Source organism: Manis pentadactyla, chromosome 14, assembly GCF_030020395.1.
Source record: "Manis pentadactyla isolate mManPen7 chromosome 14, mManPen7.hap1, whole genome shotgun sequence".
Taxonomy (NCBI): Eukaryota; Metazoa; Chordata; class Mammalia; order Pholidota; family Manidae; genus Manis; species Manis pentadactyla.
The window spans coordinates 57274135-57297629 of NC_080032.1; the positions used below are offsets into that span (position 1 = coordinate 57274135).

Sequence of the window (23495 nt, forward strand, 5' to 3'; positions counted from 1 at the left end):
CCGGAGCTGGCATCCCTTTGGTGTTCCTGCCCACCCTCCCCCGCCCAGCTGCCGCCTCACACCCCCACCCCGCCATCTGACCTGTGGGCTGCTCCACAATTCACAATCTCATTTCCAGGAAGGGAGCGCTTCTCACAGTTCATGAGCAGATTTTGGAGTGCCTCCTTGTGGAGCTTTTTGTCCAAAGCTACCTGCTGGACCCCACAGTCAGCGCACACCAACACACACACAGCCTGTCCCCAAACACACACTAACCCACATGCACACAGAAGCTCACACACGCACATGAATATAAAATAAACCCAAGCACCACACAAGCACACATGTAAACCCACATCCACACACATGAACAATGAACACAGACATAACCCCACCACCACAGACACAATCACACAGATAAACCCATGCACCCAAGCCTGCTGGGGCCTCACCCTGGCAGGCCCTGTCTTCTCCATCTTCTGGAGGCCAGGGGAAGTGAAACCTGTCCTGGCAGGAAGTGAAACAGAATGTGAGCTTTTCTGGTGCTTCTGACACAGCTGTTGGGGGTGAAGCAAACAGGTTACCATTTCTGGAGCTGCTCTGAGGTACTGGATCCCCTGGGGTGGCCGCCTGGGTGGTGTCCGGGCTGCGAGGTACAGTCAGGGGAAGCTGGGCACCAGGGCTTGCTTCCCTGGCCGCAGGCCTCCCTGTGCCCACCCCGAGTGGGCCTGCCACTTTCTGTGGGGAGGGAGAACTGGGCTTTCTCCACAACAGCCTCTTGAAAATGGTGGTGGGGACAAGGGCATCTACTCAGAACTACAGATGCACACGGTCCGTCCCTTTGTTCTTGGTCTAGAAACACTCTGTTCGTAGAGCTTTCCTGCTCCCTCTTTTAACAAGTGAAAGGGACACGTCCTGCGGAGGGAGAAAGTGAAGCCAGTAAAGCACCGACAGGGCTTGTGTTCCTTATGCTCGACCAGGTGGGGCCTGGCCAGTGCCGCATAGACTTCTGTCTGGTGGGAAAATGTCCCCAGATGCTTGGCCACACGCAGATATTTGGGGTTCCTGGGGAGGGCAGAGTTGGAGAGTTTGGAACTTGGTGGCCTGTTGTGAGTCACCAGGGAGAGAGGGACGAGGGGCTGCGGCCGTGGAGGGTTCAGTGGGGGTGGTGGGGGTGTTGGTGGTGACATGGACGTCACTGTCCTCTGGCCCTAGAGAGTTCAGTTGCTGGAAGCCTGAGGAGAGAGTTGAGGGTTCTTCAAAAGTCTAACTCTGATTCGGGGGGTTACCTCACCGTCATTGTGATATCAGAGTAAGGAGTATCTAGTTCCTTCTTAAAAATTCCCTCTTGGTATCTGATAGATCATAGGATCATCAAATGCCAGGCCTAGGAAGAATCCTGGCTGTAATACATTTCAATATTACCAAACTTTCCATTTTTGTCGTAAACCTGCATCTCCATTTACTTAGTATTTTTCTTTAGATTTACTTGCTTTAAAACTTTTCAGTTCAACCTAAACAGTGGCATCTTAAATCACTGAGGATACACGTACACCCTTTGAGAACCGCTGATGCGGTCCAGCCCATCCTCACTGCAGGCGAGGAAACTGAGATCCGGAGACAAAAAGTGAATGGCCCCATGTCTCACAGGTAAAGACAAGCGAAACTGGGATGGTTTCTGAGGTCTCCGAATTACAGTCTTGATTCTTTCCAGGATACTGCATCATATTTCTCAATTCTTAAAGGTAATTCAAATCAATACCTTAGGTAAAGTGTGAAACATGGTGCCTGGCCCGAGGAGGCTCTTCATGAATGCATGTTTCTTTCCTTCCTCTCTTAAATCCCTGCTCACTGCAAACCTGGACTAGAGGCTCTCTGGAAGCTTTTAGAATCTTTTCATGCTCATGTTCTGGAAAATCAAGATGCTGTTGCTCGGTGCGGCTGTTGAGGGAGTGGGCTGTGCCAGGTACACAACAGGTCTTATCAATCCCCACACTCAGGTCTTCAGAATTGGGCCAATTTCTTGTATTACTTATTTCCTTTTTTCTCCCATCTATTTTTTTCATTTTCCTTCTGATATGTCTATTATTTGGGTGTTGGATTTCCTGCACCAATTACCATCAAATTTGCTTCTCTCCTATTTTGTCCTACTTTCTAAAAGATTTGATTCAATTCCACCTTTTAATATTGCTGGTAAGTTTTTAAAGTTTCAGCTTTCCTATGTTTAATTTCTGAAAGCTCTTTCACATTCTGTTTGTTTTTTATAACCCCGTCACTGTTTTACGGAGGCACTGTCCTTTCTCATCTCTCTCAGGATGTTCGCTAACATCCGTTTGAATGTTTCTTCTATTTCATGCACTGCCTCCCTTTCCCTTTGGTTCCTTCTCTCTGTGGTTTTTCTTTAGTTTCTTTATCATGTTGGAGCCTTTCTTCATATGCTTTGTGATCCTTTAAATAGAACCCTGGTTATATTTAACAGTGAAACACTACAAGTCTGATTGCAGTGTCTTCCTGAGTATGAGCAGGGTGTGCTGGCTGAGCAGCTCACTCTGGGGACCTTTCTTTGGGGACCCTCCGTCGTGTCTACTTCTGGGGTCTCGGAGCCGGTAATCTGACAGCAGGGTGGCGGATGGAGAAGAGTTCCACATTTAAATCTTTAGCCCCCACCTTTAGCCCCATTGAGTCTCCATCTGAGCAATTTCCTCTCCAGGCGTCCCAATGCTCGCGGGTGGCTGGTCCAGGCAGCCAGCCCTGCCCTACCTGCTTTTGGTGGCGGCCATGTCTCTGTCCTGCTCAGCTGTGCCCATAGATGTAGCACGAAAGCAGCTGCTAATGAGAGAGAAGACGATGAGGCTGGGAGGGCAGCTGGTGCTCAACAGACAGGAGGAGCTGGCCAACCAGAGGCTCATGGCCCTGAAAAGGGCCGAGGTGGCTCAGGCCATGCGGACCCAGACATTCCCGCCCAGCATGCACTTTTTCCAGGCCAAGAGCCTCATTGAGGAAAGTGGGGTGTTCCACATCCTGAGGAAGATGCCGAAAGGTAGAGGTTTGGAGGGGTTGGCTTGGGGGTCCTGGGAAGAGGGGAGCTGCACTTGGTTGGGAAAATCATTTCCACTGTGGCTACAGGGCCCTCTGCTGCCCTGGGCCTTTGCTGTTGCTGGCAGACTGGGGAGGGGTGTCCCGAGGGGGCTGCCAGTTAGGCCCAGAAACCCAAAAGTCCTGCTTCCGTAGGCTCTGAGCCTCTGAGACAGAATGCGTGGCCCTGGATGCTGGGGGGCATCTCTGACAAGGCCCATAAACCTTCTCACGCCTCCACAGCCCCTTGTACCTGAGGCTTCTGCCCTTTCCCCAGGGGCTAAGTTATCAAAGAGGACACGGTATGAGATATGATCCTAGATAAACACATCTCTACTAGTATATTTCTATAGTGTAAGTACAGCTCTATGAATAGTAAAAATAATGTAATCGTGCACACATAAATAGCAGTTTCCAGCTTACAAGGAATACCTCTATTATTTTAATGCTACAAATAGCAATTTTTAAAAAAACCTGTGAGGTTGGTGAAATAGCATCTCCAGTTGATAGACAGCATAGGTTTAGAGAGCGTGACCTAAGGCTTGCATAGCTGGGATGCCTGCTAAGGGACCAATGTCAAGGCCAGGCGCTAAGATGTGACCAGAAGAGCAGAGGGGGCCATGTATTCTGTGCCTGGAGGGCATCAGGTCTGAAGGACAGGCATAGACTCTCCCATGGTAACACCTGCAGATCCAGGTGGGAAGCAGGGACCACAGAGCCAGTGGGTGGGGCATTGGGTGGCAGGATGAGGGTGGGGGTAGGGGCTGGGGCTCATTTTATCAAAGTCCTTCACTCACCCTTGGCTGGCAGGGCTTCCTTTAAAGGCCTGGGCTCTCGGTGGAGAGCTAGGAGCTGGTGCAGTCCCAGCTTGAACCCCAATCTTCTGATTCCAAGCCTGATGCTCCCCTACCCTCCCATGCCACCTCTCTTGAAAGGGGCCATCATGGCTTCTGACTAGTGAGGGAGAAAGCCACAGGAGCCCCCCTGAGCCGGAGCAAAGAAGGTTGTAGATCTCCCAGGCAGATGCAGGCCTGGGAAGCCTTTGGAACTTGGCTCGAAGTCCCACCTGTCCGTCTGTGCTGCCCTTGAGCCCCAGCCGTGGCTCCTGCACTTCTGCTCTTTGCCTCACCGCACCCCCGCCCCTCTTCTTCCTGTCCCAGGAGCTGCATTACACATCCATGACTTTGGCATCCTGAGTATGGACTGGCTGGTGAAAAATGTCACCTATAGGCCTCACTGCCATTTCTGTTTCACCCCAAGGGGGGCCCTGCAGTTCAAATTTGCTTATCCAGGCCCCCCAGCCCCTCCACCAGTGGAATGTTCAGAGTGGATTTTGCTGGAGAAGCATCGTAAGGGGCTGCCGAACATCACTGAGTTTGACAGCAGGTGAGTGTAGCTCAGAAGGAGCACACCCCATGCCCACCATAGGCAATGGGTAGTGTATGGGTATGTCTTCCTTGGTACAAACCATGTATAAAAATCCACTTTAAAAACCAGCAGGAAGCTTCTTTTAACTTTACAGTATGCTTCACTTTACAGAGGATTCAACCCTTTTTCTGTCCATAGTAACTTCCTGGCACACTTAAAATCTGATTTGATTTGCAAAAGGTATTATAGAAACACTGTGATTGCATCAAATGGGATTAGTCTGGATCCTCAAGAAGATCAGAAGGAAGAAAAATTCCCAGCTCCTGGAGCAATGCAGCAGCCCGGAAACATGATGAAGCAACATGCCAATAAACAACCTTAAATAGTGACTTAAATAGTGATATTATGAGTAATAATTACCTTAGGCATAGAACCATCTACAGAGTGTTTTCATGAGGCTCCGCTCCATACTTCCCTTTGTGAGTAAGAAACATGAAGCTCAGCATAGTTAGGGAAGTCCCCAAGGCCACATAGCTAGGAAATGGCCTCCCAGGGATGTAAACGTGGGCCATGCAGTGCCAAGTCCAGAGTTACTTCCCTCATGCCGCCCCACTTAAGGTGCTGGGATCGCCAGCACAGAACGCTGTAGACTGGGGGGCTTATGTGGTAGAAATGTATTTTCTCACAGTCTGGGGACTGCAGGTCCAAGGTCAAGGTGTCAGCTTCTGGCAGCTTCTCTGTGCATGCACTACTGTGCCTCTAAAGCCAGCCCTATTTGATTAGGGCCCCACCTTTAGGGCCTCTGTTAACCTTAATCATCTCCTTAAAGACTCCAGCTCCAAACAGAGTCGCATTGGCGTTAGGGCTCTAACATATGAATTCGGGGGGACACAAGTCGGTGCATAACACCCTCTCAAGAGAATTTGGTCTAGGGTGTAAGTACAATGGGAATGGATTGGCTAAGCCTGTGGAGAGGAACAGGAGGGCCTGTGGGCAGAGAGCTAGTGTCTTCCTGGGCGCACAGAGTGTGTCTCAGGGCAGGGCCTCCTCCAGAGAGCTTGGGAGGCTTCCCTTGGGCCTCTGGCCGCTGCTCACTGTGACATGCCCTGGCTGCTGCTTCAGGGAGAAGCAGGGAGGGCTGGAACCCGGCAGGTGCCTGGAGGCGGTGTGCTGACGTCTGCCTCCCCCGCTCGCCCCTGTGTCCTCCACAGCCTGCTGAGGGCTTTCACGCTGGTGACCGAGAACCCTGAGGTGACTTATACAAACCAAGACATCGTCTGGTCCAAGTTTGAAACCATCTTCCTCTCAATCTCTGGCCTTGTGCACTATGCACCTGTGTTCAGAGACTACATCTTCCAAAGCCTGGAGGAGTTCTACCAGGACAATGTGCTCTACCTGGAGCTCAGAGCCATGCTGTACCCGGTGAGCCTGCCTCCCCTCTCCTTCCCTCTGGCTTGGCTTTCAGGTCCTGCCTGTGGTCTTCCCAGGCTCCCTACCTAGAGCCAGCACAGGACTGACTGCTGGCTTCCTCCCCAGGGGTACATATGCCTTCCAGGGACCCCGGGAGGAGGAAACTGCAGCTGGCCTGGTCTGGCCTTGGCGGCGCTGTGAGTGTAGCTCAGTGCCCTGTGCCACCCCAATTCACACCATCTCCCAGATTCTCAGGGCCTCCTGCAGGCTCAGGGTGCCCTGGCCTTGGACTCTGAGCAGTGTCTCACGCCTGGACCCTCTGGACCTCTCTCCTTCCATATCACAATTTAGCTTTGCTGAGTCCCTCAGGATGGCGGGCTTGGTACAGGGAGCACTGATGAATGTGGAGATGCGTCTTGTTGCACGTGATGGGGGAATGGGTAAGTCTCTGGGGGCCCGTTCTGTGGAGCTCGGGCATCTTCACTAGGGTCTTGTATGGGCAATGTGGTCACCACAGAGGGGTTGGTGGAAAGCCTTGCTGCCTCCCACATTTCCCAAGTACGCATGACACTGTCTCCTAGCCAAGCTCAGGGCATGGAGGTTGTAGGCTGGCAAAGCTGGCTGAGGGAGTCTTTGAGGAAGGTCAGAGAGCCCTCACTTCCCTTCCTCCCAGGCTGGGCCCCCTCCTTCTCTGCCACCAGCAGCTCTTGGTGCAGGCCTCGGGTCTCCCTGCACAATGCCCTCACCTCTGCCTTCCTCTCCTCTTGGTTTTATATATGCTCCCTGCTTCCTGTTTGTTCCCCCACAGAAGCTTCCTCCCTGGTCTCCCTTCAAATCATTCTAGGCCCTACCATTTCTCTTCTTTCCTGAAATGTGATGAGTGTGTGTGATTCTCTTTGCATGACCCTCCTGTAGGAAGAGAAGATGGTTTGGGGTGCCCGGGTTAGCAGGACAGATTGGAAGGGCTGGCAAGGCCCTGGGGGCAAGGACACAGGAGTGATGGGTGCCCGCAGGAGCGTAGAAGGCTGGGAGCTGGCAGGGCAGCAGGAGGGAACAAGAAGCTGAAACGAAGGACGGAGGTGGGAAGGGACTACAAATTCGAGCTTAATTTATCAGAAGCTTGCCATGTGGCTGATAAACTTGAAGGTGAGGCCAGGGAAGTGCCAGCTCTAAGGGGAGAGTGTCCTTGGGCTCCAACGCACCCTGGACCCTGTGGCGAAACACTCAGATGAGGGTACAGGGGCCACAGTGCTGGAGAAGCTGAGAATGGGGTCCGCAGAGAGGTTAAAGAAGGCTTTGCTGGTTTGATTTTAAGGAAGTTGAAGAGAGTGGAATGGAAAGGACTGGGAAGAGTCCAAAAGAAGGGACTGCAATACAAATTTTTAAAAAAGAACAAAACTTACTTTGAGGACTTACATTTTGACCTGAAGCAAAGGGTGACTGGGATTTCAGGGACTAAGAGATGGACAGACCTCAGATTTACAGACTTGGGCCTGGGGAAGCTCGGGCTTCCATGCTGCTGGCAGGTAGCTGTTGAGGAGAGCAGCCCCATGGGATCAAATGCTACTGGAAGATTCTTCTGGCGATTCTATTGAAGGGAGTTTCCCTGAGGACTTTCTGGGGAGTTGTGGCAGTGGGCAGCATTTCTCAATGTTCCATTTGGTGGGCTCACAAGAGTTTGAACTGGTTAAAGATGTTAAGTGGCTTGGGGCAAATGACCTTTGTGTAGAGCTCTCCTCTACACTGTATCCAAACTATCTGCTCATTCATTCAAATATTTGTTGAATAAACCAATGCCTTGGTGACTGACCTTCAAGTTTGTGGCAAGGCCCAGGGTGGCATTATTTTGGTTTTGTTACCATAGTCCATGGTCTTCACAGGCTCAAAAATGTTATTGTTTGTACACCCAGAAGTGATAGTGCTCCAGAGGACTGACACACATTGACAAAATTTATAAGAGACAGAAGCATAAACAAGAAAGTAAAAATGCTGTTTTTCAGAGAAAGCCATTAATCAGACCAGACACTTAAAACTTCCTGATTGAGAAATTCTTTCCATGAAAGTAAATCCTACCTTTCCTGAAGCCAAATTGTAGCCAAAATGGTACTGCTGAGCCAGTAGCCCTAATAAGCCTGTCCTAGAACTCTGAGAATAGGAGGGAGTCTAGAACATTGCCTTAACCTTTCAAAAGTGTGCTGAAAGCTATCACCCTTTCCCAAGGCGAGAAAACGCACTAGAACAAATTGACTATTACAGGCGGTGTTGTTCCATGTATCCATATACACCTATACAATGCTTCTGAAAATAATGCAGTGTATAGGGACTGACATTTTTGCATTCTAAAAATGTTTTAAATTCTGATTGGGATTCCTAAACTGACTTTGCTACCCCCAGTTTGACTGAAAGGGATTCAGGACTGTCTAATAAAGGATCTACATGCCCCAAGAACCAGTAATTCCAGTTTGTGGCTCAAAAATCCCTTTCCCTTCGTCTAAGACGAAGCCTCCTAGGTCTTAACTCTCCCTTTTCTTTGCACCCTGGACTGACCCACCTTTTCCCTTAGATATGTTAATACCCTCCTGGAGGGTGGCTCTAGTCCTCCCAGAAAGGCCTCTCTCAGGGGATAAGATCTGAAGGGTGTGTGGTGGTTTGACACTGAGTACAGACTCCTTCCATTTGTGAGTTCCTGGGAAGTGGGAGTGGGGCTTAGTAGAGCTGCCATCATTTTTTTGAGCAGGGTGGATAAGACAAGGGCACAAATGACCCTTTTAAAATAAAAGTGAGGGTCCATCCACCATATTAAATTATAGAATTTAATAGAAATTCTATTAAGAATTTCTGAAAGCAATGAACTGTTGCATAACTTAGCCCAAGTTGGGTGGGAGAAATCGCACTCCCAGCACAATTATTCCCATGTTTTGGCCTGGAAAACTCTTCTCTCTCCAAGTTGGGCTCCACCCCTATTAAGCCCATTGTCCTCTCTGGGACCCCCTTAAGCCAAGTCCTCCTGCATCCCCTTCCTGAGACCAGAGGACCCACACGCCCCTCTTCGGTCTCCCTGAATGTTTGTTTCTAGCACCAGGCATTGGTGGCCTTGTGTTATTTCTGGCACCAGGCCTTATGATGGCTGGTGTCCTCAAGGGCACGATAGTGATGACCGTGCTTGTTGACGGTGGTCCTCAAACCTGGGTTTCCATATGAATAATTTGGACATGCTGTTTGAAATAGGTATCTGGACCCAGACCTCCCAGGATTCCAACTCCGTGCTCTTGGGTGAGGCCAGGCAGCTGCAAAGTTGCCAAGTTAAGTAGCCTCTTCCTCTCCTCCCGGGATTCTAATGCAGAGTGTCTGACCTGCACCACACTTTGAGAAAGGGCCTTCCTCACCTTGACCTTTACAAAGCACTTCACTGACGTCATCTCCTTTGAGCCTCACAACATGCATTTTACAGATGTGGAAACTGAGGCTCAGAAAGGTCAAAGAGCCTGACCAAGGTCATGTGGGTGGTAGGGTGACTGGACAGAGGCCAGGGTGCTGGACTTCTAAGCATCAAAGCCGCCCCACTCATCTCCATAGGAGCTCCCTTAGCGGGTCTGGCCTCTGGTTCCGGCTCAGGTCCTTCTGCAGGGAAATGGAAGCCCCAGGACTGGCTGAGCTGACGCCTTGCCCAGGATGGAGCAGGCCCAGGCGAAGTGAGTCGCTTCCTGTGGGCAAATCCATGCGGCTTCCTCAGTGTGGAGTGGGGAGGGAGCCCACCAACCCTGGCAGAGCCTTGGGCTCCCTGGGGGAGGAGAGAAGAGAGGGAAGAAGAGGGAGGGAAGAAGAAAGAAAATCTTGGGTCTGGGTGGGGCTGAGGTTGTGACTTTCATCTTGAGCCCAGTGGGAAAGCGTTTAGGGGAAGTTGCTGAGAAACTGGGCTGGAGGGGAGGCCGGAGCAGCCTCTTTCTGTGTCGTGCCCCCGTTCTCTGCAGGGTGTTTTCTCTATGTTGGAGGGCTCAGGCCCCGGGGCTTTTGATTTGGGGACCTGCCCAGCTCCCACCCTTTCTCCCCACTCTGCCCACCCCTGCCAGCCAGCCTTCTGAAAAGGTGAGAAGGCTGCTGGGATTTGGGATTCTGGGGAGGCTGAGGGGGATGGGATTTGACCATTTGTTCTGTTCAGACCATGGAACAAAGGCCTCCTGAAATAGAGTCTGTGCCTTAATGCCCCCCATTAGCCAGAGTAGGGGGAGCCATCAACACATTAACAACTAAAAACCGTCTGCCCTGGAATCCTTTTGCTGAGCCGCACTACCCCCCCCTTCTTGCTCGGGGGGGCTAATTCAGGGCTGGGATGATGTTGACGGACTATCCTGGCTGCTCAGCCTCCTATTGTGTTATTAATACTTGATAACAAAGGCTACTTGCCATTAGCAACCGTTGCTAGGCGGGTCTTATCTCCTGGGCTGCAGTCCCTCCCCCCACCGCCAGACTCTGAGGCCAGACTGGGTCCTGGCCGGTCTTCAGAGTGGAGCTCTTAGGCAACCAAAGGGCTCCTCACCAGATTTCCCTGCTGACACTTCCTGATGGGAGGTCTTACGAGAGAGACACTTGGGGGCAAAGAGGACGCGTCCAGGTTGTTCCCATTTCTTGGATACTGTCAAGCGTCACAACACTAGTGCCCCCAGCCCACCCCTTCCCCCAAAGTTTTCCTGGATTCCTGGCAGACCCTCATTGAAAATTCCGCCTGTTGCTGCATGCGAAGCTGGGGGACCCCTTTACCTGCAGCCTTTGTGAAAGCACTTGCCCTACATCTGTACAGTGCTGCTTACCCGGCCGCCAGTCCACAGAAAGGGTAGCCCTCAGCTCTAGCTGGGCTTGTACATTAGAATCATCTGGGAGGTTAAAAAAAATGGCTACCCCAGAGATCCTGATGGTCTAGGAGGGACCCAGGCATTTCCCCCTCTCCTGGTGATTCTAAAGTGTGGCCAGAACCAGACCTTGCTACTCCCTGACTGTCGCTATGGTCTGAAGGTGAGGATGGGCTGCCCTGATTACAGGAGACACGCAGGGTCAGCCAGCTTCGGAACCTCATCCGATCTCCAGGCCCCCTCCAACTGGGGAGCAGAACTGAGCTCTTAACCTTTTAAAGTCTCAAAATCCTCATCTGTAAAATGAGGCCTACCTAATAATGCAGTTTTGAGGATTAAATGAGATAATGACATAAAGCTCTTGGCATATGCCTGGCCCATCCTAGAGGCCCAGTTAACATTTGCTCAGCAAATGGTGCCCTAGCAGTGAGAGCTAATGCATTGGAAGTTAGAAATTCTGAGTCCTAGTTTCTGGTCTGAGCAACTCTTGTTCCCAAATTTCCCTTTGGTTCCTTCCAGCTTCAAATCATTCCACAATATCATGGACAATAAAACTTTATAAGTTTATATTGATTTATATAAGTAGTATGTAGTTTGAATATTTTCTCACAAATTTACAGGTCCTCAAACTCTAGTTAAAAATCGAGGTCATTTAAATTGAGTCCAGTGTGTTTTTAATTCAAGAGCGCTTATTACTTGGATATAGCAGCTTTTGTATTACAGAGCTTATGAAGGGCTACCACCACCTCCTTTTTTACACATTGTCAAATTCTTAGATTTAGCTCCTCCTCCTAGGCCAATTGCAGATTTTCAGTTGCTTTTCTATATTTGGTGATAGGTTGGTAATAACATTATTAACAGTTATCATTGCTAAGTGCTTTACAAATATTAACTCGTTTGGTCCTTGTGACACCTCTGTATGTTAGGAGGTGTAATTGACTTGGGACAGATTGTATCTCCCCTGGGAACCAGAACCCAGAAGGCTCACCAGAACCCACAAGTAGCTGAGGAGGTGCCGGTGCTGGGAGAGCGTCTGCGGCGCTCCCCGCAGAAAGGGTCTCCCACTCTTTAAGGCAGGGGAAGTCTTGAGATTTGGATCCTGCCCTCAGTGCTTCTGCAAGGCCTGCATCTCTTTGCCTGAGGCCTGGGGCGCAGGAGCAAAGAGCGTGGGCAGTTCCGGGCAGCAATTTAATGGGGTCCCAGGAAGCTAGCAAACACTGTGAATGTGGCTTCAGCATCTGTGCCCTGGAGCCCGATTCCACCTGGGTGGCTCTCCATGCTGAGGGAACTAGCTGTGGGATTGGCCCCTGGAAGGCACCGCTCCACGCATCTCTAGCAGTGAGTATGGGGGTTATAGAAGCGGAGACTTGGAAACCCGGCCCAATGCAAAGCCCATGAGGCCTCTGTGATGTTGTTTGCATGTCTATACAACTTGATTCATCTGCCAAGGATCTTCTTTAGGCAGAATTGTCATTTTTTTTTTTTTTTTTTAGGTTCTTTCCTGGTTTCCCTTCTGTTCTGCTAGCACAGCTGCTCCTGTCACCCCCCAACATCATCTCTATCAGTTCTGAAATGTGTTCCCTGGGGCTTAGTGCTCTTAGAACTCCACGCAGACAGCACTCTTCCTAAGTTAAGGCTGGTTTCTGGAGCTCCTACTCTGGTGCTCTAGGAGGGGAGAAGGGAGATCAGATCTGACCCCACCCCTAGGAAGAAGCAGTCCAGTTGGGACGCCTGGGCAGGTGACTCAGTCAAGACAGGGCAGTCAAGGCAGGGGGCAGACTCTGATCCTCCCATCTACAGGTCAGCTGGGTAATGCCAAAACAACTCAAGGACCAATCTGGGTTGGGTTTATGCAATGGTTCTCAAACTTATATTCAGAAAAATGTTAGGATCCCAGAGAGCTTCTGGTTATGTGGTTTATAGCTATATACTATGTATATATTTATATATAAATACCACACAGTATGTACTATACATACTTTATCCTGTTAATATAACCTGTCTTAGAAACTGAAACTGAAAAATTTTCAAAACACAAGACTACACAAGCACCCAACCCATTATTTTTTCAAGCAATATTGTCATACATGATGCATCTTCTGGAAAATTCTCTACACTCATAAGAGTATGAGAGTGAAAAAGATAAAAGACATCTTAACACTTTAATAAAGAATTTTGGCTTTGTAGACTGCCTGGAAAAGCCTGGGGCCCAGAGGACTCCCTGTCCATAGGGTGAGAGCAGCTGGGGTATAGCATATGAGTTCTTTCTTCATCACAGATTTGAAGATTCTAATAGTGCCTGGAGATCTGTTGCAGCCTTGATCAGTGACAGGAAGTGTTCTCTTCTTAAAAATCCTTGGTAAAGTAGGAGAGGAAGAAAGTAATTTTCCTTCACCCTCTTAGGTTTTGTTCTCGAGGCTTGCATATTAAACTTACAAAAGCCACATTAACAGCAGAAAAGACATGCAAATTTCATTTGAAGTTAACGTGTAGTTTTTACCATGCATTGAGACCTTCATAAAAAAGAAGTGATGATGCAAAGAAGTGGGCAGATCAGGTGCTTTACTGTTTTAACAAATGGTGGAAAATTGTGGAGAAATGATAAGACAAAGGAAAATGGGTTTGGGCTTATAGAGGCAGGTATTTGTGGGAAGTTAAATATGTGAGGGAAACTAATAGGAGATAAGGGTTATCTTAGTAAGGTTTGTTTGTGCAGCCCCATCTCAGTGCTGACTTTCTGTCTGTGGTGATAAGGGTCTTTCTCCTGGAATGGGAGGTGGAAGGGAAAACACCTTCACAAGCAGAAATTATCTCCCGTTTTTAGGCCAATAGGGGAGTGGCAAAGAGCTCTGGCTGTGTTTTCTCGCTGCTTCTCAATTGCCTTCTGTTCAAACTAATCCTTATACAAAAGTGTCATATTGGGTGGCGTGTTCCAATCCCTTCAGTAAGTAATAGTAATAATGGGCATACCAGCTGAGACCCTTCCTCTGCAAAGCCCTGCCAGCCTTCACCCTGGGTGAGCCTGGGCACGCCCACCCCCAGCCAAGCCACCAGGGAGTTCTACCTGATAACCATGACCCAGTGGGCTGCGGTGGCCTTGTGGGGGAATGCATAAAATGTCAGGCTTCACTGGACCCGCAGCAGAGGAAACCAAGGAACAAAGGCCAATGGAGCCAAGGGAAGGGGCTGGAAACAGCTGCCTGCTTATCCCACTTCCCCCAACCCATGCAGCAGAGCAGGACCCCCGGGATGAAGGAGCAAAATGGCTGCTCTGCAGGCTTGGGGAGGCCACCCAGGAACAAGGGGCAATGCCTGCATGGTGCAGCCAGGATGCAAGGGGGTGTCCCTGGGCTGGGGAAAGTGGTGTGAGGCATGTGAGGGTGGAGATGAGAGGAGGTGCCCTGAGAGCATCAGCTCCTGGCATGGTGGGGAGACAAGGACTGGTCCAGGCAACGGGAATCACTTTCTCTTCAGGAGGGGAGACAGTTCTCAGCACCTGTCCTACCTCCCACAGCCTCTGCTCCTGACCCTCTGTCAGTCCTGGCTCGGTGTAGGAACACTGCTTCTTAGACACAGCTAGCAGCCCTTCAGCGAGAGGCCACCGGGGACTGGCTTGCTGGCTCCCTGCTTCTCAGATCCTACTCACCTCTCAGGACCCAACTCCAGTGCTTTTTCCCCCAGGACAGCTTCTCTGACCCTCTCCAGTTCAAAAGAACCCCTTTTTCCTCTGAGATCTCATATACCTGTTTAGCACCGAACTCTTCCTGCTTTATATCCTGAAAATAGATAGTCTCTCTCCACTAAACTGAAAATTCCTGAGAACAGGCACTGCCTTATTCCAACTTGTTTATCCCTTCCAAGGCCAACCCCAGTTCCTTATACACTGTAGGTGCTTAATTAATGTCCTGAAATAACCACTGCATAGGATTTCCTCCCACCCTCCCTGGCTCTGCAGCCAGCACGAACTCCCACCTCTGTCCTGCCCCTGAACTGCTGATGCACATGGCCACTTTGTGCAGGGGTGAGAGTGGGCCGGTGTGGGGCACGGGCAGCAGGGGCTGTAGGGCATGTGCCCATGCCAGCCCCATGCCAGGGGGCTCGGCGGGGCTCATCCACCAGGCAGGCACTTCTTGACACCCCCTTCCCACTGCGGCTCTCCCCTTCATCTTCCCTGGTGCCCATTCCTAGCTCTTCTCACTGCCCTGACCATGTCACTCTTGTCCCTAGTGGCTGTGGCCACCTTGGGCTCCATCCTGCCCGGGCGTGGGAGAGTGGGGAAACAAAGTGGGTCTTTGGGCCACTCTTTCTGGCTTGTCCTCTCCCCAGCTGACCTTTCTTCATCCATTACATAAACACTTAGGAGCCCCTACCACGTGCCAGGCTCTGGGTATAAGGACCCAGCAATGAGACAGCAGACACCTTAGCTTTGTGGTGTCAGAAGGCACTATTCCACATGGGTCTAGGACGGCTAATAACTGTCAGAAGCTGTCAAAGGCATTGAACAGGGAAACTGCCAAGTCCACTCTGGTTTCAGAGATTATTGGAGGATGGGAGGGGAGCTTTGCCCTGCTCTCCCTTGATGTCTGACCGAGACCTGACACTCTCCCAGGTGTATGAACTGGACGGGACAACCCATTCCCGAGAGTGGTCAGTGAGGACTTACTCCGAAGTGGCTTGTATGTTTGCGAGAAAGCATCCTGGGTTTATTGGAATCAAACTCATTTATTCGGATCACAGGTGAGAAAGGACATGGCTGATGGTGCAGGAGTCAGGAGAGTGGGATGCAGGCAGGGCCACTAGGCTGGGGAGGGAGAGGGGAGGAGAAAGAGGAGGAAGGGAGGTTGGGAGGAAGGGAGGCTGGGGATCAGAGACCTCTTGACGCCCAAAAACCATGGGCTCAGCACACACGTTTGCATATGAGTGCAAAAATCTGTCTCTGAAGACACTTCTAGCTTGAATCTTGAATCCAGCCTGAAATGAAGAGCTGCAGCAATTTTCCAGATAATTCTGGCCTGTGACCCCACATTGGCCAGGGTGATTCAGTTATGGGTATAGTGCTTTTGCCTCGATGTTTGGGTAACTGGCTCATTTCTTTGTTGCAAATTGCCACTGGGCTTCTGCCTGACGTCCGCCATGTGTTGTGTGTGGCAGTGAGCGGGGGCTTGATTGGTGATGGGGCTTGAGTGACAGCTGTCTCAGCATCTGTGTAGAGACCCCACAGCAGCACATGTGTGTGACCTGCTGATATGAAAAAGGACCTACTCTCCCCAGGCAAGTGCAGAAAAATGTACAGCTTAACTTTCCTTTTGATTTTACCAAAAGCAAGAGCTCCCCACTCCTGTTGAAGGGCAGCCAGTCTGAGGCCTGTGACCTGTCCAGGCTGGAGACATAGGGGCCGCAGCCAGCATGCCGGTCAGGCTGGGGGAGGGCAGCTCCTCCATCCGCTCGGCCCCCCATGAGGCCCGGCCCTGGAGGGCAGCCAGACTTCCCAGGAGCCTCCTCCGCAGCCACAGCCCCTGAGCCCCCTCCCTTCCCCGTGAGGGCCTGGGGGCCTGCAGCATGCCCCGATCAGGATGCTTGCAGGGTGGTCTCCAGGTTCTGCACTGAGGCTGCCTGGGGCCGGTGCGGGAGGGTGTGAGGCTGAGCCGCTGTGTCCTGTAGGGCTCTGCGGGAGAGGGAACGGGTAGGTGCTGGATGGGGTAGGCAAACTCAGACCCACAAACTGAGGGCTGCCAGCTGCTGGCAGAGACCACGCTCTTATGGAACGGTGCCAGGCCTTCCTGTGGTGCTTCTGCAATCATGCTGCCTGCCTGCCCCCACCCTGGGCTCACAGGAGGGTGCAGAGGGGTAAGATGGTGTGGTTCACATGGTTTCTGGCGTGCCCAGGACCTTGCTGGTTCCATCAGAGGAAGAGGACACATTGCCGGGTCCAGCCTGACCCACAGGACCTCAGGTGGCATGATGCACTTCATAGAGAACAGAGGCCTCTGCCCTGTGCCTGCTTCCAGGAGTCACCCTCAGGGATGCAGAGCAGTTTTGGACAAGGCCAATCTGCTTCATCCAGTTTAGACAAATAAAATTTGTCCTATGAGTCCCCTTACCTCACCTGCTTTTCGGATACTGTGGGGCCCTCTGGAGCCAGCCAGAGTCCTCATTAGGAATGGATTTGGGCAAAATACCTCTCCAAGGTAGCCACTTAGCAGGCTCATGGCAGCCAGGTGTGGGGGGCACATGGACAGCAGCACTGAGGCTGGGAACCATCGCTCTGTGCCCTGGACTAGACCAGCCCAGGTGCCGGGCAGCCTTGGGGCACATGTGCCCCCACCACCATCACACAGTCTCCTGTGATTCTCTCTGTCCTCACAGATCCAAAAATGTGTCCCACATCATGAAATCAGTCCGAGTGGCCATGGCACTGCGAGCCGACTTCTCCCAGGTGGCGGGGTTTGACCTGGTAAGGGACTCCGTACCGGCTCTTGGTGGGCTGCACAGAGGGCCCAGTGGCCCAGCTCGGCCAGTGCTCAGTGCTGGCCCTCCTGAGAGGCCTGCAGCAGGTGACCGTCCCAGGGACAGGGTAGCTGAAGGGGCTGGGAAGGGGCGCTCCAGGTGAGAGGAGCTCTGGGCCTCGTGTAGTGGTGCTCGTGTCCTATTCTTCTGCCCTGGCTCACCGCCCACACGGCCCCCTTACATCTGCCCCTTGACGCTGGAGTACACGGGGGCTGGCATCTGGAAGCAGGAGGGCAGCCCTGGGCAAACTGTCAGGATGTGAGAGCGGTCCCTTCTTGTCCCATTTGGTCCCAGCTAGTTTTAGCTGCACACCCACAGGTGGTGTCCCTGCTCCCAGTCACAGCTGGAGCGGGTCCTGTGGCCTGGCCACGCCTCCCGAGTGACAGCTCATCCTGTTAGGGGGGCCAAATGAATCTGGACTAACTGGCTGAGATGCACTCCTGGCTGCCTCTTTCAGGCTGTACATTTCACCCTCTGTGGTACTGAAGCCCTTGCTTTCACGGCAGCCTGAGCAGGAGCAGGTCTCAGCCCTGCCCTGTTGTGGGGGCCCAGCATCTCTGAGGTTTGCCCTCAGAGGGTCTCCCCAGGAAGGGGCAGATGGCCCCCCCTGCAACTCCCTCTGTGTGCGGCACTGACAAGGGCCTGAGGAGGAGCTTCTCGATGGAGCTTCTGGTACAGTCCTGGTGAAGGCTGAAATGGACACATCCTTGCGGGAAACTGGGCTTGGCAGGGGATGGGTAGTTGTTCAGAGGAGGCCTCTTGCAAGTTGCAAGCCTCTTTCAAGCCTACCCTCCATTCTACCACCTTGCATATTCTTGTTTGTTTTATTATAAAGTGTGCCCCCACAAATTAAAATTGCTGCCCCGCAAATGAAAATTGGCCTTCTGAAGGAAGCACCCTTTCCATTCTAAGGCAGCCTGCTCCTGGCACAGAGCTCCAAGCCCTGAGGTGTGTGTGGTTTCATTTGAGGACCAGGACTTTGCCTTGGTCACAGCTTGAGGCACTGAGTCACCAAGGGGCTCAGCGAGGATGCTGACCTGGCTGGGGACACAGTGATGGCGCTGGGGTCCCAGCTCTGATTCTGGGGTCCCCGTCGTCATTCCGCTCCATTCACTCGCTCTTTCATTCTGCGTCTCTTGCTTTCTCCCCCTCCGGAGCCCGGGGCTGAAGCACAGGGGCTCAGAAGGTGCGGGAAGACGGGGCAGGAAGGGCGGGAGGACGCGTGGCCCAGCCTCAGCCTGGGGATTCATTCCGGGGCAAGGATGCTCTCCCTTTTCTTCCCTGTTCCTGCTGCTCCTTCCTGAAAGGCTGTGTGACAGGCACCACAGAGGTGCCCACAGGCTGCAGACACACTGTCAGCAGGGTGAGGCAGGGGCCGCACATGCCTCCATGTCCCTCCTCTGCCCTGCAGGTGGGGCGTGAGGACACCGGCCACTCCTTAAACGATCACAAGGAGGCTTTGATGATGCCAGCCTCATATGGCGTGAAACTACCTTACTTTTTCCATGCTGGAGAGACAGGTGAGCTGTGGGGCGCCAGGCAGGCACTGGGGAGGAGATGGGCAGGTGAGCCCCTGGCCATTGTCGGGAGCTCTGGGGCCTCGGGTGGTGTGGACAGGGGCTGTGGTCATTGCGTGGACGGGCCATTTCATACATGTACTCAGTCCTGGCAGCACTCTACCTATGTTACTTTGGGTTCTCACCCCAGTCCTGCTAGGAAGGTCTTTTTATCCCCATTTTATGGATGAGGAGCCCAATTACCAAATGTAGTGTAAATTGGTCCAAGGGTGAAGAGCTGGTGGGTGGTGGACTCTGAATTTGGGACCTTGGAGGACCTCCATTTTATAATGAGTGAACCATGCTTGAGAGGTTAACTCACCTGCCCAAAGTCACAGACTGGCGAATGGCAGCAGAGGGCCTCGACCAGGCCTGCCCTGGCATCAGGAGGCTCTGCGCACACATGCCAGTGGGGCCCAAGCAGCCTGACGGCTGGTGTTCTGAAATGCCATTAGCTCAGCCACGTCCTCGTTCCTGAAGCTCAGTCCACAGATTAGTGGGTCAGCTCTCATTCCCCCCCACACCCCAGCCCTTAACATGTGTAAACCCTGAGCTAAAGGAGTCCCAGGTCATGGCTGCAGCATCAGATTAAAATGATGCAGGGACCCTAGACTGGGGGAGAGCTCGTGCCCCTGCCATCCCCAGGTGCTTGGGCACCTGTCTTGCTCAGAAGGCCAAGGAAATGAGGAGGGGGCGGTGGGCTTTAGTTTCACCACAGGCAGGAGCCTTGGCTTATCTCACCATCTCTCAGAGGAAGGGTCCACGTTCATTAATCTCTTTTTCCTGACATTTCAAGTCAATTTAGATCCAATTTAGATCAAACCTGTTCTAGGAGATTTAAAGAATTGTTTGTGAGGGATGGGATGAGGGTAGGGTTAACCTTGAAGGCTAACCTTGAAGAACTTGTAATTTAACTGTAAAAATCATACTTTCTGTGTGAGATCCTTTCAACAGTATGAAACACTGACAAAGGATCTAACCAGGAGGGGCTTTTGCCAGGATTTGATTATTAATGCTCAAGAGTAATATCCTCATTTAAAACAAAGAAAAAATCTTTGAAAAGAAAGTACTAGATAGAAAACCAGTGAAAATTCCCCTAAAACACATGACCTAACCAGCAGTGGGAATTCTTGGGTTTTATTCCTAACAGAAAAGTGGAGTTTTCACATTTTACATGGGGATCACATCCAGTCAAGCAAAAGACAAGGCATTACCTCCAGAGCATCTCCTCTTATAGGGAGGAAGCCCCAGGGGCTCCCAGACCAGCATTAGACATGCTAGCTGCAAGGGAAGCTGGGAGAGTCAGACCCTGTCATTTTCACCCTCTAAAGAGGGTCCTGCCAGCAAGGAAGGCACAGGGGATGGATAGTCGGCAGCCACTAGCAAGTGCCACCACTCTGTTCATGTTGCCATTGCCATCTTGCAGTTGGGATTGCCCTGAGAGGACTGTTAAAGATGTAATTAAAGTAAATACATATAGATAATTGTATTGACAGAGTCTGCAACACATTATTGTAAAGATTATAAGCATAAAATTCCCAGAAAGTAGCTCTGGAATTAAACAAAAATGGAAAGAAAGAATATAGACTGTGGGGCCAGGCAGAGCAAAGTTTGAAACCCAGCTTTGCTACTTAGTGGCTGTGTGTCCTTTAGCTTATAAAGCCTATGTAAGTTTCAACTTCCTCCTCTTTTATATGCATGCATACATACAATAAAGCATGCCATACCTCACTGTAGCATTCTTATAAGGAAAATGTGTGTGTGAGTGTGTGTGTGTGTGTGTGTGTGTGTGTGAATGATCATTTCTTTTCCTTTTCTCTCTTGGGGTGTATTTATCTTGAGGCTGGTCTGTGGTCAGAGCATTCTATTGAAGACTGCCCCTTTATCCGCAGACTGGCAGGGTACTTCCATAGATGGAAACCTTCTGGATGCCCTAATACTGAACTCTACCAGGATTGGCCATGGGTTTGCCTTGAGCAGACACCCAGCAGTGTGGGCTGACTCCTGGAGGAAGGGCATCCCCGTAGAGGTCTGTCCCATCTCCAACCAGGTACGTGTGGTCTGTGGGCCAATCCCATATGACCTCCTCCACCCGCAACCTCTGCTGAGTCCCAAACCTTTTCCTGTATAATTTCTTTCTTCTTATGTGACTTATTTTCTATATTCCTCCACTCTCCAACACCCATTAGTAAAGTTATTTAGGAATGGCCCTTTGTCTAAATCATTCATAACAATGAGGCAGCCATGAGGGTCCTCATCAGGGTGGAATTTTGGACACAGCTGTGGACAAAGCTAAAGGAACATTGGGGGAGACCGGTATAGGGGGAAGGGCCAAAGGACACTGCTGCATCCACAGTCACATGGGGTCCCCCAGGCCCCAGCCTGCCTTGCTGTGCTCAGGAGAGCCACTCTGAGCAGGACCAAGAGAGAAGCCCAATGTTTGTGGTGGTGATGACCCTTGAGGGGGATCGAGTGGACCGTGAGGCCTGGTGTGGGGCTCTGCCAGAAGTCACCCCAGTGTTCAGAGTGGTGGTGGGGGTCAGAAAGTCGCGGATCGCTCTAGGTTTCAGTCCCCTTGTGATGGCACTTTATGGGTCCAAGTTTGTATTTCTTCTTTGCCTCTTACTTGCAGGTTCTGAAACTGGTGTCTGACTTGAGAAACCACCCTGCAGCTGTTCTGATGGCCACTGGCTACCCCGTGGTGATCAGCTCTGATGACCCAGGCATCTTCGGGGCCAGAGGCTTGTCCTATGATTTCTACGAGGCCTTCATGGGCATCGGGGGTACGACGGCCGACTTGAGGACCCTCAGGCAGCTGGCCATGAACTCGATTGAGTGAGAGTCCTGCATGCCTCCCACACACCCCACTCTTGTCTGTCCCACAATTTGTGTTTACCTCTCTTAGAGATTTAGGGCAGAAGCCTGAAACGTTCCTGTGGGTTTTCTCCACATCATCCATTTGGTTACTGCTCTTGCACTGGGAGAAATGTGCTCTGTGAGCATCTGCGATCCCCTCACACCCCCCTTCCGCTCCCCAGCCCTTCCCTGGGCTGACCCGGGTGCCTCTTCCCCTGCAGGTACAGTGCCCTGTCAGCTAAGGAGAAAAAGGCTGCCATGAAAACCTGGGAGGAGAGCTGGAATAAGTTTGTAGCTGACCTGGTCGAGAGGCCGACCTGAGAAAGCAGCCACATGCCACCCCATTCCTCCGCTTCCCAGCACCCCATCATCACTGTCAGGCACTCTTGAATCCACTCCCGTGGAGCCTCCACCTGCACTGCTCTATCACACTGACCTGGGGGAGGCCCCCCGCGGCCTCCATGCCGCCTGGCCCGGCCGGGACACCCATCTTTCTCTGAGGGCCCCTTCTAGCGCCCCTCTCCACCTGACCTCTTGGCCGGGCCTCCTCCCAGTCCTGCTTCCTGCTCTCGTCTCTCTGCTTCCCTCCTTGGCTCTTCTCTTCTCACTCTGCCTTCTTTTCTTAGGTAGTCTCTCCATTCCTTTGCTTTAAAATATCATTTATTTGCTGATGGTTCCCAAATTAATTTATTCACTTGGATGCTTATAGGACAGAAACCTGTGTGCAATTCCAAATTATCAATCTCTTTACCCTTTCCCTGGTCTTTCCCATCTTGGCAAGTGGCACCTCCAGCCATCCTGCTAAGTTGACCAAAGCAGAGATTTTCAGCAAAGTTCTTGTTTCTGCTTTTGCCTGCTCCCCACCTCAAGATGTATCCTGACTCCATCTACTGTCTCCACCTCCACAGCTACTGACTGAGTGCAAGCTACTCTCCCCTCTCACCCGAGCTGCAGTAGGAGCCTCCTAATTGATCTCTCTTTTTGTCTCTTTGCTCTATTCAGTTCACTTTCACAGAGCAGTGACTTTTTAAACTTTAAATTAAATCAGCACACTCCACTGCTTGCAACTCGGTGTGCTTAGAACCCCAGTGTCTCCTCAGGGCACCCTGTTTCGCCCGGGTCCCTCCAGCATCACCCTGCACCTGGTGCCCTTTGCTCCTCAAATAGCCTAAGCCCTGTCCTGCATCAGGTTAGTCTCATTCTCTCTACCTGGAATGTTCTCTTTCCACTTTTGTCTAACAGACTCCTGTTTACACTTCAGGTTTCAGGTTTTATGTGACTGTCTCAGAAGGGCATCCCAGACCCCTACCCTGTTATTCTCTCTCATGGCTGCTTGCTCTTTTCCTTCATGACTCTTATCGTGCATTATAATTATGTATTTATTTCTGTGTTTATAAGCTCCCTCTCACCAGACTGTAAGCTCCTGTGTGCAGGCACTAATGATTGCTTCCTGTGCACCGAGAACCCAGATTCAAGCTCCATGCCCCAAACCTAGTTGGTAACTCAATAAAAGATGTGGTGAATGAATAGACATAACCTGTCTTTTCTGTGCCATCTGCTGAGGCAGAAGGAAGCCTTGCACAGACTTCCCAAACAGAAGACCTTGTGTGAGCTGATCCAGCTCCTAGTCTAGTCTTTGGGAGAAGGAAGGCAAGAAGCCAGCCCTGTCCTCACTTGACTAAAGGATGTGAAGGAGAATCCAAGTCCCTTACAGTTCCAGGTGGACTCAAATGTCCTCATCCATTGTCTGTCACCTGCGTGGAGCTCACAGGCAGCAGCCACCCTCTGCATTTGTGGCCTGACACTTTTTGGGTCATGATACTGGGAAAGCTTTGCTGACTGAGGGTCCTCAACCATAGGCTGGGTACCCAGATGGAGCAAGATGACCCCTAAGAGC

The 23495-nt window shown here is 51.4% G+C and overlaps 1 protein-coding gene across 7 annotated transcripts; it reads left to right on the forward strand.

The window, feature by feature from the left end:
• The first annotated feature begins 467 nt into the window (after window positions 1-467).
• On the forward strand, window positions 468-23195 carry ADA2 (adenosine deaminase 2). 7 transcript variants are annotated; one of them, XR_005034016.2, is made up of 11 exons: window positions 468-1945; window positions 2690-3019; window positions 4215-4440; window positions 5634-5844; window positions 15289-15416; window positions 17046-17133; window positions 18598-18706; window positions 20635-20792; window positions 21375-21577; window positions 21820-22787; window positions 22860-23189. XR_005034016.2 is itself a non-coding variant. In XM_057491417.1 (11 exons), the coding sequence occupies exons 2-11, from the start codon at window positions 1611-1613 to the stop codon at window positions 21917-21919; spliced, it is 1572 nt and encodes a 523-aa protein (XP_057347400.1). In that variant the 5' UTR covers window positions 468-584; window positions 1488-1610; the 3' UTR covers window positions 21920-23187. The 7 variants fall into 7 exon arrangements, 6 of the variants coding, with proteins under 6 accessions (XP_057347400.1, XP_036788374.2, XP_036788378.2 ...); XM_057491417.1 differs by having other exon boundaries at window positions 468-584; window positions 1488-1629; window positions 21820-23187; XM_036932479.2 differs by having other exon boundaries at window positions 21820-23188.
• Window positions 23196-23495: the final 300 nt, after the last annotated feature.

Excerpts from the sequence above, each read along its gene's own strand:
- ADA2 (XM_036932479.2), top strand. The coding sequence starts at position 1,792 with ATGCATGTTTCTTTCCTTCCTCTCTTAAATCCCTGCTCACTGCAAACC. Across the intron at positions 5,845-15,288 it reads TCAGAGCCATGCTGTACCCG|GTGTATGAACTGGACGGGAC; the intron begins GTGAGCCTGCCT and ends ACACTCTCCCAG. Across the intron at positions 21,578-21,819 it reads CTGGCCATGAACTCGATTGA|GTACAGTGCCCTGTCAGCTA; the intron begins GTGAGAGTCCTG and ends CTTCCCCTGCAG.